At 46.3% G+C, this 17307-nt stretch overlaps 1 protein-coding gene across 2 annotated transcripts in view; it reads right to left on the bottom strand.

Moving 5' to 3' along the window:
- LOC129381388 (neprilysin-2-like) overlaps nucleotides 1-17307 on the bottom strand; it is a 56586-nt gene that overhangs the window by 9334 nt on the left and 29945 nt on the right. The window contains exon 7 of one of the 2 annotated variants that reach the window (XM_055064206.1): nucleotides 16491-16542. The exons of the other annotated variant lie outside the window; for it this stretch is intronic. Coding sequence (XP_054920181.1) covers nucleotides 16491-16542 — 52 coding nt within the window. The remainder of the gene's footprint in view (nucleotides 1-16490; nucleotides 16543-17307) is intronic. 2 annotated transcript variants of the gene reach the window in all.

Below are 17307 nucleotides of genomic sequence, written 5' to 3' on the forward strand. Positions count from 1 at the left end.
GGGATCGGGACGGACGCCTTCCACGCTCACGACATACCCACGGAACTTCAGTTCTTCATTACCGAAGTGACATTTCTGAGGCTTTAAGAATAGGTTGGCCGATCGGATTGCCTCAAGCACTTGCCGCCGTCACTTAAGATGTCCTGAGAAGCTGTCTGAAAATACGACCGCATAATCTAGGTAGATGAGACAGGTTTGCCATTTTAGGGAGGCTAGCACAGGGTCCACCATCCGTTGTAATGTTGCGGGAGCAGAGCACAACCCCAACGAAAGTACTCGCAACTCGTAAAGTTCATCCAGGGTGACAAGCGCTGTTTTCTCCCGGTGACGATCGTCCACATCAATCTGCTTGTACCCACTTTTCAAGTCAAGGGAGGAAGAATACTTGGCTCGCCGTAGCCGGTCGAGAGAGTCATCTATGCGCGCCAACGGATAGATGTCTTTCCTTGTGACGTTGTTCAGTTTTCTGCAATCAACACAGAAGCGGAGAGCGCGGTCCTTCTTTACTAAGACAACCGATGGCGACCACAGACTGTTGTAAGGTTAGAAGACGCCATCGTCAATCATCTCCTTGACTTGTTGAATTGCTTCTCTTTCTTTCCGAGAAACACGATACGACTGCTGCTGAATAGGACGTGCATCGTCGTAAGTAATTGTCCTGTGCTGCGTGACTGGCGTCTGGCTGACTTTAGACGATCGAGCGAAGCAGTCCTTGAATTCACATAAGAGTTCCCGCAGTGCCTCCTTATGGTCCTCCGACAGCTCGTTGTTGGTGTCAATGTTTGTAACGCATTCTTCATCGCTGCTGTTTTCTCCACACGCGAAACACTCAATGACATCCTCTAAATCTTCAGCGTAAGCGACGGCAGTGCGGAAGAGGTGTCGGTGTTCATTTGTGAAGTTGGTGATCAAGACGTCAGCTTGATCATCCCTAACGTCAATGATTCCCCGAGTCACGCTAATTCAGAGGGTAAGCAGAAAGGAGACGCTGCACTCTGCGAGTACTTAGCCTTGGCGTGTGCTCTCGTATTTTACCGGAGTCATTACACTAACATGAGGTGGTATCGTGATGCTGTCATCATAAATTCGAAGAGCGTCTCGTGTCGTCACTTTCTTTGTAGATAATGATATACAGCATCGGCGGAGGTCGATTATGGCGCTTTACTTTCGACGAAAGTCGATTCCAAGTATCAATCCACGGGAGCATTCTCGGAGACCAAGGGAACGGATCCGAAACGTAGAATTTTGAATTTGTAGACGAGAAGTGCACACACCAAGTGGCTTGACATGTCTACCAGCTGTGCGTGTGTACGCCCCTGTCTAAGGCGTAACAACTCTCTTTAAAGCGCGTGCCAGTTTTCCGCTGATAATCGAGTAGTCAGTGCCAGTGTCTATTAAAGCAGTAACATTTCGACCGTCGATCAGCACAGGTATGTTCATTGAAAACTTGTCTCCAGCTTGAAACACCGGTGTCATCGTGTGCTCGTCGGTATGAGGTCGCGTGGATTGGAGGTCTTGTACTCGTCGAGTGTCAGCGGTTTCGCCTCGAAAGGTCGCTGACATTATTTTTCTAGGCGAGGGATCGAAGATCGTCCTTGCGACTTCCAACTCTGGAACCTCCTTCCAACCTCTGGAACTTCCAACCTCTGGAAGAGAATGGTCGTGGTGACGGCGATCGCGACTGGCGCCTTGGTGACGGTGTCCGAAACGGGGTCGGGGTGAAATAACAGGAAAGCCCTGTAGTACAAGGCTGCGGTACAGGCACTCACGGTAGACATGACCAGCCTCACCACAGTACTAACAGAGTGGTCGTCGGTTGTGCATGTGTCAAATGTCCGATTTACGTACGGCTGGTCGAGCCTCTCCAAAATAAGGAACCGCCTGCGCTGACTGAAGCATGACATATGGGGTGACGGCTGGTAGCAGCGCTGGTTCACGGATAGGATGCCCGAATGCGTCGGCATAAGTCGCAAGCTGGTATTCGCACACGGTACAGTGCCTCTTAAAACGCCAGCGTATGTTGTGCGTCGTGGTTCAGTTGAAGTTGTGAATGCCTGAAGTGGTGGAGATGCCTCAAGTGCTGCTTCGTAACGTGGTACGCGGAGCGCACGCTGCACTTCGTCGCGCACGGCGCTAGCTCTTAAGTTGGCGGAAGGCTGCCGCACCGGATACAGCTGTCGCAGCTCGTCACGGACTATTGACCGAATAATCTCGCGAAGCGACTTGACTCCAGTCGCGAGAGCTCCTAGTCCACTGGTAGCAGAGGAGAGATTCACTTGAAGACAGTACTGGTGCAAGCGCTGGTGCAGGGTCTTCTCCATGGTGATGGCTTCAGTGGGAACTCTGGAACCATTTAGGGCGGGCTGCGAACGAGTCCACCAAAAAGCTGCTCTTTCACGCCTCGCATCATGTGACGCTGCTTCTTGTATTCAGACATGGTAGGGTCAGCTCGCCCGAAGAGACGCACCATGACTTCCACGTACATAGCCAAACTCTCATTTGCTTTCTGAATGCGAGATTGGAGGGCCTATTCTGCTCGTTCCCGGCGATCGGAGCTGGCGTAGGTGGCCAAGAGGCTGTGACAGACCTCACGTCAAGACGTGAGAACACCTTTGCGGTTCTGGAACCACGTGCGAGCATCGTCCAAAAGGCTGAAGTAGACGTTTCGGAGCTTCTATTCGCCGTCCCATACATTGAACTCCACACGCGCTCGAAGTACGCCCGCCAGTCTTCTGCATCTTCAAGAAGGTCGCCATGGAAGGGACTTTGCACGCACGGTTTCTACAGCTTGTAATGAGAAGGCACCGGAGCAGCCGTTGCAGGCGAGGTTGTTATGGAATGCAGCATCCATTCCTGCCGACGTTATCGTAGTCGTCGCAGGTAACGGCTCAAACCAAGGCCGATTCCGGGATTTTCCGGCTGGCGCGGTCTACTGGAGTGAGCTCCAGTATCGGTCTAGCATTCCTGCTGCTAGGAGGAGTCTCTTGCATGGGTCGAGATTACGCGCAACTCCACACACAAAAAAAGAAACGTCACGTTTCATCGAACGACTTCTAAAAGGGGTCGTTAAAGTGCGGGTCGTCGAAGCAAGGCGCCGGCTCGTGAGCCAGCCCGTTGTCGCCTTCTTCTGGGAGCAAGTGGCCCAAGTGCGTGGGGCAAGCAGGTGCCATATATCTACATGTATATAATTACGATTTTGAGCCATTGTGTATGTGCTGCTCTGACAGAAGCTCTAAATGTATTGATATTATGTGTCACGTTTTTTGCATGCACTTCTCACAATTGTCGTTTGTCAAACCTTTGTAACTGTCTTCGTCTTCGTGACATCTCTGCGTCGGCACTTCACATTTTCTTTCTTCATAAACACTTGTTTGCATTTAGACAAGCATGTGAATGGCAAACATGAACTAAACATGAACTTTTCAGCGCATTGCAAGTTGGATTTACCTCAAAACAAGAATGCAGGCGGAAAATCTCGTTATGTAGCATTTAAATAGATGAATAAATAAATAAATAAATAAATAAGTAAATAAATAAAAAAATAAATAAGTTTCATCTTTTATTCCAACATGTTTATTGAATTTGCACATTTTTACCTTTCCTGTGACCTTGTAAGTTTTTGTCATACCCAACTACACTATGCTCAAGAAATACGAAACGATGTATTTTCGCGCATGGATATTTTGAAACATTATTGAATATTTAAAGCTTCCGTTAAGAAACCCATGCTTTAACCCTTATGTGTAAACAGCCTCTTTCGCCGTCTAACAATTACAACAGCACAAAGTTAAATAATAGCAATAAAGCATCAATATACATAAGGAAAGCATACTGTTAGATGCTTGTCAGGAGCTGGAGCGAACATTATTGAATATTTGAAGTTAAATAAACAAAGATAAAAAATAGATAAAGAAGGACTATATAAATAAAGATAGATAAAGAAAGGACTATTTTGCCATGTAAGAAGAGTCAGAACTCAAGAGAGAGAGAGAGAGAAGTTTATTGATGCGAAATGCAGAGACGTCGGCCTGAGGTATATTCCCGTAGCCAGTTACTCGGCGTTGGGGGAAGGGGAGGAGGGAAAGAAAGAGAGAAGGAAGAGGCGCATGATGGGTGACGATGACGAGAGGAGGGTGTAAAAAATATGGCAAGCAATTTGCAATGCTCAAAGCCTACAGTCCAGGCCTGTACTTTTTAAAAAGTTCAGTAACGCCTGGATGGCCTTGAATCTCGATTGAGCGTCTGGCCAGGGGCTTAAAATAACGTCCTGCGACAACGGGGGGCTGTCGAGACGCGTAAGGTCACTGTTCAACTTTTGACGCTCGTCCACGTACTTAGGTCAGTCACAAAGCACATGAACTATAGCCTCATTCACATTGCACAACTCAGTCTGGAGACTCAGTGCGTCGCATTAGGTGCATGTATCCGCGCGTAAATGCTACCCCCAGCCTTAGTCTGTGCAGAAGATTGGCACAGCTGCGTTGCATTTTCGGTGGTAGCCTAAATTTCATGGTAGGGTCCAATCTCTGGACTCGTTTGTGGTGATTATCCGGATTGTCCCAGTGTTTTTCTGTTGATTTTCGGATGACACTGGATAGAGGCAGTTGGCGTCCGCTCTAGAAAAAGGAATTGCAAGCAGTAACTCTGGTTCATCGAGTACTTTCTTCGATTCGGCATCGGCCAGTTCGTTGCCGTGTATCCCAGAGTGACTGGGAATCCACTGAAATGAAATGTGGGGGTCATTTTCTTGCGCTAAAGGAAAGAGCTCGGCAGTTTGAAGAGCCAACACTCTGTAAGCGCTTTCTTTCAACACAACTCTAAGTAGTTGCAGAGCCAATTTTGCGTCACTGAATACTGTCCATACTTGAGGAGGCTGTCGCGAAATACATTTAACGGCCTCTCTGGTTTCCACTAGTTCCGCAGATGTTGTAGTCGTCTTGTTACACAGACGAAACCGTCGAATGGCTTGATGCACAGGCACGATGATAGCCACACCATACGCATACGACGAGACCGATCCGTCTGTATACACATTCACAGAGGAGTCATACTCTTTCGGCATATCTTCAAGTGTTAAATGTCTGAGGCCCACGGTAGGTATTCGTGATTTTTTAGAAATTCCGGCAATAGGTAGAAGTACCCGTATTTTGGACATTACCCGTGGGGGCATACGTGGAAAGACAGCAGGGGCAAAGTATGGTGGAATGACAGATTCCTGGCATTTAATGGCTCTTGAAAAAGTGGAGTCCTGCCGTATGTCGGGAAGTGTCGATAAGGGGTGGCTTCCATGACGGCACAGCAGTCGCAGGAATATTCGAAGAGGTTCGCATAGACAGGCAAAGGGGTGGCGCGAGCCTCCTCGATTGTTCCGTAGGCAACGTGGAACACCGAGACATGTTTTCAGCATCTGTGCCTGGGCACTTTCCAGCGTACGCAAACATGATCGGCTCATACTTGATAAAACTGGCAGGCTATACCGAATGTAGCGGACGTAGAGGGCATGGTACAGCCGGAGTAGCGAATTCTCAGATGAACCCCACTTTATACCGGCCAGAAAGCAAAGAACTTGATCAAGCCCAGTTAATTTTTTCTTTAACATTGCCACATGCTTCGACCATGAAACACCGCGGTCAATGACAACGCCGAGGTATTGGTGGTGGGTCACATATGGGATGACATTGCCATTGATCATAACTGGATACCAACACATAAGTTTCCTTGTGAACGCTATCGCCGCGCACTTATCTGGGCCAGTTGCAGTCCTTGGCACTGCGGGTAGTGAGACGTTAAAGAAGCGGCTCGCTGCAATCTTGCACAAATTTGCGGTCGCATGACTGCGGACGCCCATATGCATATGTCGTCTCCGTAGGTACTGATGCGTACTGTATCAGGAATTAGTTCCGCAAGGCCAATAAGGGCAACATTGAAAAGAGTCGGGCTGAGCACTCCTCCTTGAGGCACTCCACGGACCACAACACGTCTTCTCGTTTCGCCATCATTCGTGGACATGAAGACTGTGCGACAATCTAAGTAATTTTCAATCCACATGTAGAGACAGCCGCCTATGTCCAAGTTACTGAGGGCATCAAGAATGGCTTCGTGCACTACTTTGCCACAGGCTCCTTTTATGTCTCATAAAATTGCTGCTACAAGTCCGCGTCGCCTTTTTTCGTGTTCAATCGTGGACATGAGATCAATGACGCCATCTATTGCAGACCGTCCACGTCTCCATCCGGTCATCATTTCAGGGTAAAGCTCATTCTTTTCCATGAACCACTCTGATCTAGTGAGCTCCATCCGTTCTATCACCTTACCAACACAGCTAGCTAAAGCTATTGGCTGGTAAGACGACATTTTGTAAGGCTATTTTCTAGGCTTTAAGAGGGCCACCAAACGGCTGGTTTTTCACTGCTTCGGGACTCTACTGGATGGACACGTGGCGTTATAGTACGATAGTAGGACTTTCCGACCTTCCACACCAAGGTGGGTCAGAGCAGTATACGACACAACGCCAGGTCCAGGCAATGAATACCGTCTGAAAGCAGCGAGTGCAGCTTCCAATTCCGTCATCGTGAAAGGAAGGTCAAGACGAGTATATTTAGGAGGTGGCACGGGTCGATCCAATGTTGGACATGTTGAAATATCGGTACGGGTGACTCTCTTACAGAAGTCGTTGGCAGCCTGCACTTCCGTCATAGATTGGTGAAGTGCCAGAGCCCGGAAAGGATGTTCTTGCTTAGGAGGGGCACAAAAGCTTCGTACTATCTGCCAGATCCTAGAAAGGGGCTTTCGACGATCCAGCGACAAACAGAAGGTCCTCCACCGTTATTTTCCCATTTTTTAAAGGTGACGCCGTATTTTTCGTTGGGCTCGACGACATAAGACAAGGTCTAATGACGATTGAGTTCGCCTAACCTTCCTTGACTGCTGCAGCAGAGTTCAAGAAGCACTGAAGTGTTGCGTAGATTGTTGGAGAGGAACGTCCGCCAAGGACATATTCCACATTAAGGATAGTTCACCTACGGTAAGGCGCAATGCATTATGGCGGTATGGTGCGAAAAAAAATCTCAACCGACGATAGCGTCATGAGAGGAAGAAATGACATCTATCTCGAAGGCGTAGAGGACATCTTCAGTGACCTTGGACCATTGCCTGAGCATTCTTGCATGCAAATGGCCACAAAAGCTCTGCTGTGGTTCCTGAAGGACACCGCATTGTACCAACGCTTTTGACAGTGGTGATTCCTCTGCGACTGCTCGTGGATGATTGGCTATTATTTTTGTTTTCTCTCCTTGTGTGCTCTTCGCTTTTCCCCTCCCCAAGTATAGGGTAGCCAATCGGGAAGGTCCTTCGTTACCTTCCCTACCTTCTGCTCCTCGTTTATCTCTCTCTATCACTCCAATGACCACAGGCACCTATACGCCTCTAAAGGGTGAATATGTTGCGCACTTGCTGTGTCAAGGGCCAACCCTTAAAATTGCGTCGTGACTTTCTGAAGAGAGTGATAGAGTTTTGCGCCCATAACATAGACGGCGACTCCAGTGTACACAGGACTCATTGTGAACACACCTTCAGCACAAACTTCAATTACTCTTCATGGGTGGCAGTGAGGACTTTTGGGGTTTGACGGCGCCACAGCCTTTGACGTGTGGACTGCGAGAATCAGTTTACAATGCGATAGCAATTATGTTGACGCTACAGACGCCGTTCTGCGGTCGGCGTCGCGGTGAGGTTCCATGTAAAGTCCAAGGGGCGATAATATCGCTGCCGCAGGGCGTATGCTGTTTGTACGAATGAAAGCGAGTGAGGGAGAGCCGGCGATGGTGGCTCAATCTCGCGCACGCAACAGATGAATGCGAGGAGGAAGCGCGTCACCTTCCGTCGCTATCACGGCTTTGGCGGAAGTGATCAGAGCCGGGGGGGGGGGGGGGGGGGGGGGTGTTCTATACCGGGCTGCCCGGGCCGCTGTATCTCGAAAGCCGTCTGCGACAAGTAAAGTCCGCGCTGCGCTCCGTTTTTGCGCTTAATTCACGTTGATGATAGTGGCACAGCACGAAGGTCAATTCGCTCGCTGCTGCTGCCGCGTTTCCTCACTGCAGCGGTTTGACAGCGAGTTTCCGCGGTCAAGGAGTGAGATGTGTTCACGTTTGCTTGTGCGTTCGTTACACGATGTTTGTTAATCCAGTTATTATGCCTATGTTTACAAGTTTATGCGGCTGATAAGACTACTATGCTTACTTTGTAAAGGTGTCCACTAATTTGCTATCGCACTCGATGGTTAGCCTTTCGGACAGATTTGCGATTTTTAATCTTCTGAAGTCACAGAACGAGGTTGCATAGGTGATGACGACTGGCGGCACGGAAAATGTGAACGGCGGGCAACGGGTATCGCACGAACAGTTGTTGACGGGGCCGAATATCGGTCGCAAGAGCTCTGAAATGAACGTGGCATGTCTGCGTCACAGTATATAAAGGGTGATGCGACACGAAGCGATTAAGCCCGTTGACAGGGGCGGGCAGTACGACTGGTGTAGCCACACCCAAATCATATTGGGTTGTCATTGGTCGTACGCCAGTTGTTTTCGTTGGCAGGCCCCGACCAGGTCATAGACTCGGTGTGCAAAGCGTCTGGAGAAGTAACAGGAAAACACCTTCAGTTCGGGGCATAGGTACGACGGCGGCATAACTGAGAGGCGAAGCTGCAGATGCAGGGAACAGTCATTGTCTGGTGACGGATTCAGCATATAGAGAGGCCCCGCTACAAGAGCTGTTGGCGGGGCAAAGGCAGAACCTCGGTGATTGCGTGTTCAACCTCGCGTTGTGGAGCGTGGGCACAAAATGCCAGGCAAGCTGCTGTATATGCGGCGGCTGAGTGAACGGCACTAAAGAGAGCTGGCAGCCAACATCATCGCCCACAAATGCCTTCATCTCTGCGAGCAGCATTGAGTGATAGGGAAAAGCATCCAATTGAGCGAGGTGTTCGTCTTGCGAAGGAGGCTGAGGGGACAAAAAGCGTTGCATGTAGAGTTCTTCGAAACTTTGGCAGGAAATAATTATTTCTGATATTGGACGCGGATTCCTCGCAAGCGACGTGTCAGAAATGTTGTCCTAAATTCTTTTAAAAACTTTCCTGACTTTGTCCTATCCCCGCATAGTCGTATTGTTCTGCGCAAGTACAGTGCTCCTTGCTTGCCACCCTGCTATGCGCACGGCTTGCGCATAGCAGAGTGGCAAAACATCACGACTAAAGAGGGCTTAAACTAGCCACACCCACATGGCTGGCCGCACCAACAATATAAAAAAATCATGCTGTTCAGTTTGGTGTAACCGTTGCATTGGTTGTGCGCACGACTCTCGCACGATGAGAGCCCCTGCGCTCCACATCATGAAATTCCGCACCACCGCGTTCCTTTCCTAGAGCACACCATAGCACATGACCGATGGAGAAGGAGGCATCTGCTAGGTTTCGTCGACAGGTGTGGTTGACTGGCAGCATGCGGGATCAAATTTTCAAGTTGGATGTTTTCTAGTTACCCAGCACTGTCCACCACTTGTAAAGAGGCTTATTGACTAGATATTTGGAGTGGGGAACGTGACAATGAATTCACATCACCAAGTGGGAATAGGACACGGTGGTGAGCCTGTACCTAGCGCTGCTGCTGCTAATTTGTCAGTGCGCTTCTTCGCTACCAAATAAATAAATAAGTAAATAAATACAGCATTGAAACGTATACAACCGCGGAAGAACAGTAAATTTTAGTGCATCTGGACAAAAGACACCCCGTGAATTTCAGCGCAAGACGTGGTCTGTAACCGCAACCTTTGGCGATGGAGAAACGCAATGCACCGCTACCACTGATCCCACTATCTAAACCTCCAGGCGTCACAAAAAACTTGCGCGAAAATAGGTACGTCCGAAGTAATTATCTCAGTACTTCTTTGCGGTACTGTGGATGTTACAGGAGTAATTGAGACGCCAAATGCCCATCTAGATGCGCTCATTCACACCGCGTCGTGTGCTTGCCTTCCAGGCGATACATGCTCCTGGATTGGTGGATTGACACAGGAAATGTTTTGGCGCAGTTCCCAGTTGCCAAAATGCATATTGATATTAGGGGGCGATCTTAATTACCCCTGAATCGAGTGATCGACCTCGTCCTTAAAGGAAAATAGCAACAGATCTGAGTGTCTCCAGTTTCTACAAACCTTGCATTTTCATCATATAACTCAAGTCGTGCGCGAGCTGACTCGGGGTGACCACGCACTAGATATTACTTTAACAAATCATCCAGACCTAGCTGCGACATATGTACTAGAACCATTAAGTGATCACAGGGTAGTGCAATGTTCCTTTGCATTGAAACCTGCCGAGAAATATACAGCGAAAAAATGCATTCTCAACTACGCACGCGCCGACACTGGCACAATGATCGGTATGTTAGCCTCATTTACAGCCGATTTCGCAAACAATTTTCAAAGCAGAAGGGTAAATGATAACTGGAGCTTATTCCACGATAAACTCAAAGAAGTTCAAACTACATTTATACCAAAAATTACCATCAGCTCAAGGCAGAACGATCCGTGCCTTAACCGCGATGTGAAAAAGAGCATAAACAAGAAAAAAAAGAGCGTTCAGAAAAGCTGCCCGAACAAATGCTCCAGAATACTGGCAAAATTACAAAATCATAGCGCGTCATACAGAAACTACAATTCTCGAAGCTAAAGACAAGTTTTTTAATTGCACCCTTCCCAATATGATAAGCACTGATCCGAAATGTTATGGCAAGTAGTTAACCCAAAACCAAAACACACTGCTCCCTTACTAATTTCCGAGAGCGGAGCAGTGCTTAACACAAGAGATAGTACACAGCTATTTAGCAAATGCTTCTCTGCAGTTTTTGCTAATGAACTGCCGCTTGATAAGACTCACATACTTGAACAACCATCAATCCATTCCCTTTTTCATCAATCATAATATCGGAACATGGTGTCTATCGTGTAAGTGACAGGCTTCCTTATAAAACCAGTCCAGGTCCTGACGGTATAAGTGCTAAACTTCTAAAATTAACCTCGCACTACTCTTCAGTTTTGTTATCTCTAATATTTCAGCAGTCACTAGATACGGGGTGCCTACCGGAAGATTGGAAATCAGCATTAGTGATGGCGGTATTTAAATCTGGTGACACAGCAGACCCTAATAATTACAGACCTATATCACTGACATCTATTTGTTGCAAATTATTGGAACACATCCTATACTCTCACAGCATAGCCTATCTTGACAATAATAACCTGCTCCTAAATAACCAACACGGCTTTCGCCGATATCGCTCATGTCCGACGCAACTATATGAACTTGTAACAGATATTCACATTTCTTTACACAAATTGATTAGTACAGACGCCATTTTAGTGATTTTTCTAAAGCTTTCGACCAGGTACCACCTAATCGACTAAACTGAAAGTTAAAAATCTACAGCTTGTCTACAACACGACACGATAGATTGAGGAGTTCCTAACGAACAGATTTCAAATAATCAGTGTAAACAACTGCTTTTCTAACCGCACTCACGTTAGTTCGGGAGTTCCTCAAGGGTCGGTCCCTGGTCCACTGCTATTTTTAATATGCACCAATGACATCACAACTGATATTGCTTCACAAATACGTCTCTTCGCAGATGACGGCATCTTGTATAATGAAATAAGCTGCCCTGCCGACATCTCTGCGCTGCAGTCTGATTGACCAAAACTGACTGGTGTGACACATGGCAGATAGAAATTACCATAGCCAAAACTAAGCACGTAAAATTTTCTTCGATAACTTGACCTACCTCTGACCAGTACACAATACGCGGTATTGCTGTTGACTCAGTATCTTCAATCAAGTACTTGTGTGTCCTGTTCACCTCCAGTTTAAGCTGGAATGCTCAGATTGAACACATCACCACAAAAACATGCAAAAAACTTGGTTACCTTAAACGGCACTTACACCTTGTGAACACAGATACCAGACTTCGCGCATACAGTTCTCTTCTCAGGCCCTCTTTAGAATATACGTCCGTAATTTGACACCCCCTTCCCTCTCATTTCACGAACCTACTCGAATCAGTTCAAAATAAAGTGAATACAAGCGAACAAAGATAACACGTGTACTTGTTTGTCTTTATCAGGCGACACGTTTCACCGCCTAACAAATGTTATCGCACAGAGCAGGACGTGCGTGCATGTATCAGAAGTTTCTGGAATGTTATCGATGATTCCATCAGCTTTCTGAGACCAAACCTTGTGTAATCTGATTGCATGTGTGTGCGACGCGAATAATGTAGAACTTTGTGGAAGGCACGCGAGCCCCCGCGATTACTCTGGAACATTCGACGACTCCTGTATAAAAGCCAGCGCGCTTTACCCGCTGATCAGATTTTGACGAACTCCGACTGTGTTCACCTTTGTCGCCGTTCTTTAAGTGTACCCTCTTTTTTTGGGCACAGGTTCGCCCAATAAAGTTAGTTTCGCCATTCACAGTTTTCTTGCTGTGTCTTCAACCGTCACTTCCATGTGACAATACACGGTATTGCTGTTGACTCAGTACATTCAATCAAGCAATTGGGGGTCCCGCTTACCTCCAATTTAAGCTGGAATGCTCAGATTGAACACATCACCACAAAAGCATGCAAAAATTTTGGTTACCTGAAACGGAATATACACCTTGCGAACACAGATACCAGACTTCGCACATACAGTTCTCTTGACAGGCCCTCTTTAGAATATGCGTCCAAAGTTTGACACCCCCTTCACTCTCATTTCAAGAACATACTCGAATCAGTTCAAAATAAAGCTGCGCGGTTCATCTTATCTTCATACTTTCTATATCGAAGTGTGTCCGCTTTAAAGAAATTACTCAATCTTCCTTCACTTGACATGCGCAGGAAATTATCACGGTTGTCCTTCTTCCACAGCCTTTACCAGAGCAACATTGCATTCGCTCGAAACCATATTCTTCCCGCACCCCACATCTCGACCCGCACTGACCATGTTCATAAAGTAAAACCTATATTTGCCAGGACTAGCGCTTATCAAAATTCGCCTCTAGTTTTATCTATTGCCGAATGGAACTCGCTGCCTCCAAACATTGTCTCACTTACGGAATCATCATCATTTCATGCAGCACTGCTAACATTTTTAGAGTGTATCAACCTGTCCGAACCAACATTTGCTTGAATATTTACATAAACAGTGTTTTCACGTGCTTGGCATTGCATAAAATTCATTCCGTTAAATCTTATATGTATCTGTGTAGGTTGTTTACCGAGATCATCTTTCGATTGTATCTTTAATTTGTGTTCTGATGGGTACTGGTTGTTAACATCGCATTTTAGGTTCTTATGTGTTTTTCACGCTACCAGATATTGTATAAACTCTATTCCTCTTTTCTTTCTTTCTTTTTTTCTATTTTGTTTGTTTCTGCTCGACATTTGGATCTTTTTTCTTATTATTCCTAACTCCTTCATATATTATTTGCATTGTACACATTCCACTTACGCTTGAACTTTTTAGTTCCCCCCCCCCCTATGCAATGCCCTAACGGGCGCTTAGGGTACTCAAATAAATAGATAAATAAATAAGCAGCGTTTGGAAAATGCTACGATGGATCTTCGCTTCATCGGTACACTTTCTCAGCAGTTCTATGCAGCATCCTTAGTAACTAGACAGGGAGAGCACGCTTACGATTGTTCACCCCGTAATAAAGTCACTGCCCGTAACGGGCGCCACAGGTTAAAAACAGCTACATGGTTGGCTTGAAATGTTATACCACCATTTCTGGCGATGGGTACTTGAACCCTGAGGGTAAAATTGTCAATTGGTAACTTTGTCGCATTTATTTTTTCTGCGTGCCAAGTCCCTTTTCTACACTTAGAGTATTTTGTTAATCCATGGCTCTCACTTTGCCCTGGGTACTTGAGATGCACACCAGCTGTTTGAACTTGGGCCCCAGCAGAATAGCTCGAGATGAACCCCTAGAGCCACGTTTAGGATTGTGACCTACGAATTTCGGGAAGCGAGCAGTTCGCAGTCGCCTTGTGCGATTCATAAAAACGCCTTCAGCTGCCGGAAATTTCATGGTAGGAGATAGCCGTAGAAGTATGTCTTAGCAGGCCAGTTAGTTCTTGCTCAAATCTATAGCGTAGTGGGCGAAATTTACATTGTACAGTGCAGATGGCAGTCTTTGCATAGGTGGATCGTGAACAGCGCCCACATTGTCCAAAGCTGTGCAAGCGTGTCAGATCACCACACCACAATCACCACACCACAATTAACGACCTTAATTTATGGGCCACCGCATAAAAGAACTACGTCAGAACTGATCTCACGACGACTGTCGATGGTAATGCGATGAGAATTCGAGCAATGTAGCTTTACACCAGATGTCTGAAGTGACACACACACACACACACACACACACACACACACACACACACACACACACACACACACACACACACACACACACACACACACACACACACACACACATATATATATATATATATATATATATATATATATATATATATATATAAACAGAATATTGCACCACGCTTGGTGCAATATTCTGTTTTGGAGTTAGTTTTATTATATGGTTCAGAACTGTGTGGAACAGGGTTTTTAAAGCTTGCGAAGAATATATATATATATATATATATATATATATATATATATATATATATATATATATATATATATATATATATATATTATCTGTAGTGGGCATTCTGAAACGTTCGGTACTTCAGGCAATTCCTTTTCTTCACCAGCCTTAAGGTGAGGTAGCCATATTTTTTATCCTAATTTATGCAATAGCACGTAGCTTAAACATTTCTAGATATGGCTGTTTCTCTCTATATCATTTCATCAAACTACTCGTCCTCTACACGCACCAAGAGCTGAAAGTCAGCGCTGGTCCTGTTTTCACGTGTCTCTATTAAATAAATTGGGGGTTTTGCGTGCCAAAACCACTTTCTGATTATGAGGCACGCCGTAGTGGAGGACTCCGGAAATTTCGACCACCTGGGGTTCTTTAACGTGCCCCTCAATCTAAGCACACGGGGGTTTTCGCATTTCGGCCCCACCGAAATGCGGCCGCCGTGGCCGGGATTCGATCCCGCGACCTCGTGCTCAGCAGCCCAAGACCACAGCCACTGAGCAACCACGGCAGGTACGTGTCTCTATTTCTTCCTTGTCTACTTTGCGTTGAAAAATTGTTGTTCACCATGAACCAATAAGCCTACTCCAAGATCCCTCTGCAGCAAGACGTTCGATCTTCCTTTGATGTTGGCTAAGTCATGACATTCACTTTAACATATACCAATGATCCGACAGCACGTAACATTTTCTGAGGTAAAGATCAGATGAGGTGCTTTCAAAGGTGACGGAAGGGTAATTTCTAAATGATTCAAGCATTTAGGAAGGAATAATTTCTCAGATAAGGGTTATGAAATGTCAACTTCCTGGCGAAGCAGACAAAACGCTTGGTGCAATATTCTATCTTGGAGTTAGTTCTATTATATGGTTCAGCACTGTATGGAACAGGGTTTTTAAAGCTTGCGAAGAAATTGTTTTCCCTGTTTTAGTATGATTTTTACGCCTGACGCGTATGCTAGCTTCAAGACCGAAAGACGATCATCCTACCATGGCATTGTGACTACACAGACGTAATCCAGAGACAGCGTCTATTGTCCTTTGGTTACCATGGGACGCATAACGCTTTATATTGAGGGATTGGCTACTTCCTGAGAAATATCAATGCTGCCCATAATGTTTTACCGATGGAAGTGTGGCCAGACTAGCGTATTAGTAAATGTGTATTGGCCATGGTCAAGAAAATTGCTGTACTCCCACGCTATTATTATACGAGGAACTTCCCGAATGTTTCGTCACTTATTTTCACATGGAAACGTTCTCGCCACAAAAAATATACCATGGCATCACCAACTACACACCTAGCGCTATTTTCCCACATAGTAGCCACCGACATTAAGACATTTGTCGTAGCCTGCAATCGGTTTGAACAAAAACCCCTCAGGTAAAACTGGGTGCCCTGCGTTGCAAGGAATTGTCGCAGAGTCTGCTGCACCTAAACATTGTTTTGCAAGTGACATCCCTAGAGTGGCTTTTAATTCAGGGAACAGCTAGGTGCCCATTTGTACCGGATAACAGCATGCACTTTCATTGGCGACCACGCTGTCAGCAGAAATCTGTCTACCGTCGTGATTTGTGCTCGAATAACCTCAGACACGTCATTCTGTTACTGCGCTGTACGCATGCGTCATTCCTCCTCCGCTGACGCTCTTTCCGTCGTTTAACCAGCAACGGGCGTGCATTCTTGTGGTGATTGTTTGCTTCACCTGGTGCACAATCTTCTCTTTAAAAAGATGACGAAACTTACTTTCGGGAACGTTACACAAGAACATTGCGATTTTTTAAATTTTCACCTTGGATGTCCTTGCTGAAAAAATGGAGGTGTGAAGAGTCTGTAGGGAATTTCTGAAAAAAACAACAAATACTTCGAATGTGTCGTTGAAGTTGTAAGGCCGACTTAATAAATTTAAGCACAAAGAGATAAGTAATAGCAATAACTGCTGCAGGCGTTCCGTTTAATGTTTAATTGCAATGTTAAGTCCGACCAATCTGGCTTAGAAGCATAGTGTAATGTTTAATTTGTCTTTAAGAGCCCAAATTACATCGCTTTGTACGTGAAAGCGGAGCTATAAATGCAAGAACACATTTTGGTTATTTTAGATGTGTTCATGAATCATCGCACTCGGTGTACTTCGGTCGCTGATTACAGCGCGTGCCTTTTAGGGACACGGTAATTGAATAATATATTTTAGTTTATTGCTACAGCACTTGTGAACACTCCAAGCGCATTTCTGCTGTCGGGGTCAGCGTCGCCATCAGGCTCCGTATAAAGTACAAGGGCGATAAAATCGCGGCTCAATCTAGTGACCAAAATGGAGGAAAGCCGGATGGAAGCGCGCCGTTTTCTATCCCGTCGAAGGCATCGGCAGGAGGGTAAGGAGAGGAGGTGGTTCTACTACGGGTGGCCTGGGTGGCCGTGCGTGCCCGGGCCACCGTATCTTCAAAGGTATCTGCAACTGCAACAGTTCTTCAACAGTCTGCCGCGCGCTGATTTGGCGGCGTAGTCTGCATGATGCGAAACGCAGCACGAAGGTAACTTCGCTCGCTGGTGCTTCCGCGCTTCCTCACTTCATTGTTTTGAAAGCGGGTCTCCACGGTCATCGAGTGACG

Source organism: Dermacentor andersoni, unplaced genomic scaffold, assembly GCF_023375885.2.
Source record: "Dermacentor andersoni unplaced genomic scaffold, qqDerAnde1_hic_scaffold ctg00000041.1, whole genome shotgun sequence".
Taxonomy (NCBI): domain Eukaryota; kingdom Metazoa; phylum Arthropoda; class Arachnida; order Ixodida; family Ixodidae; genus Dermacentor; species Dermacentor andersoni.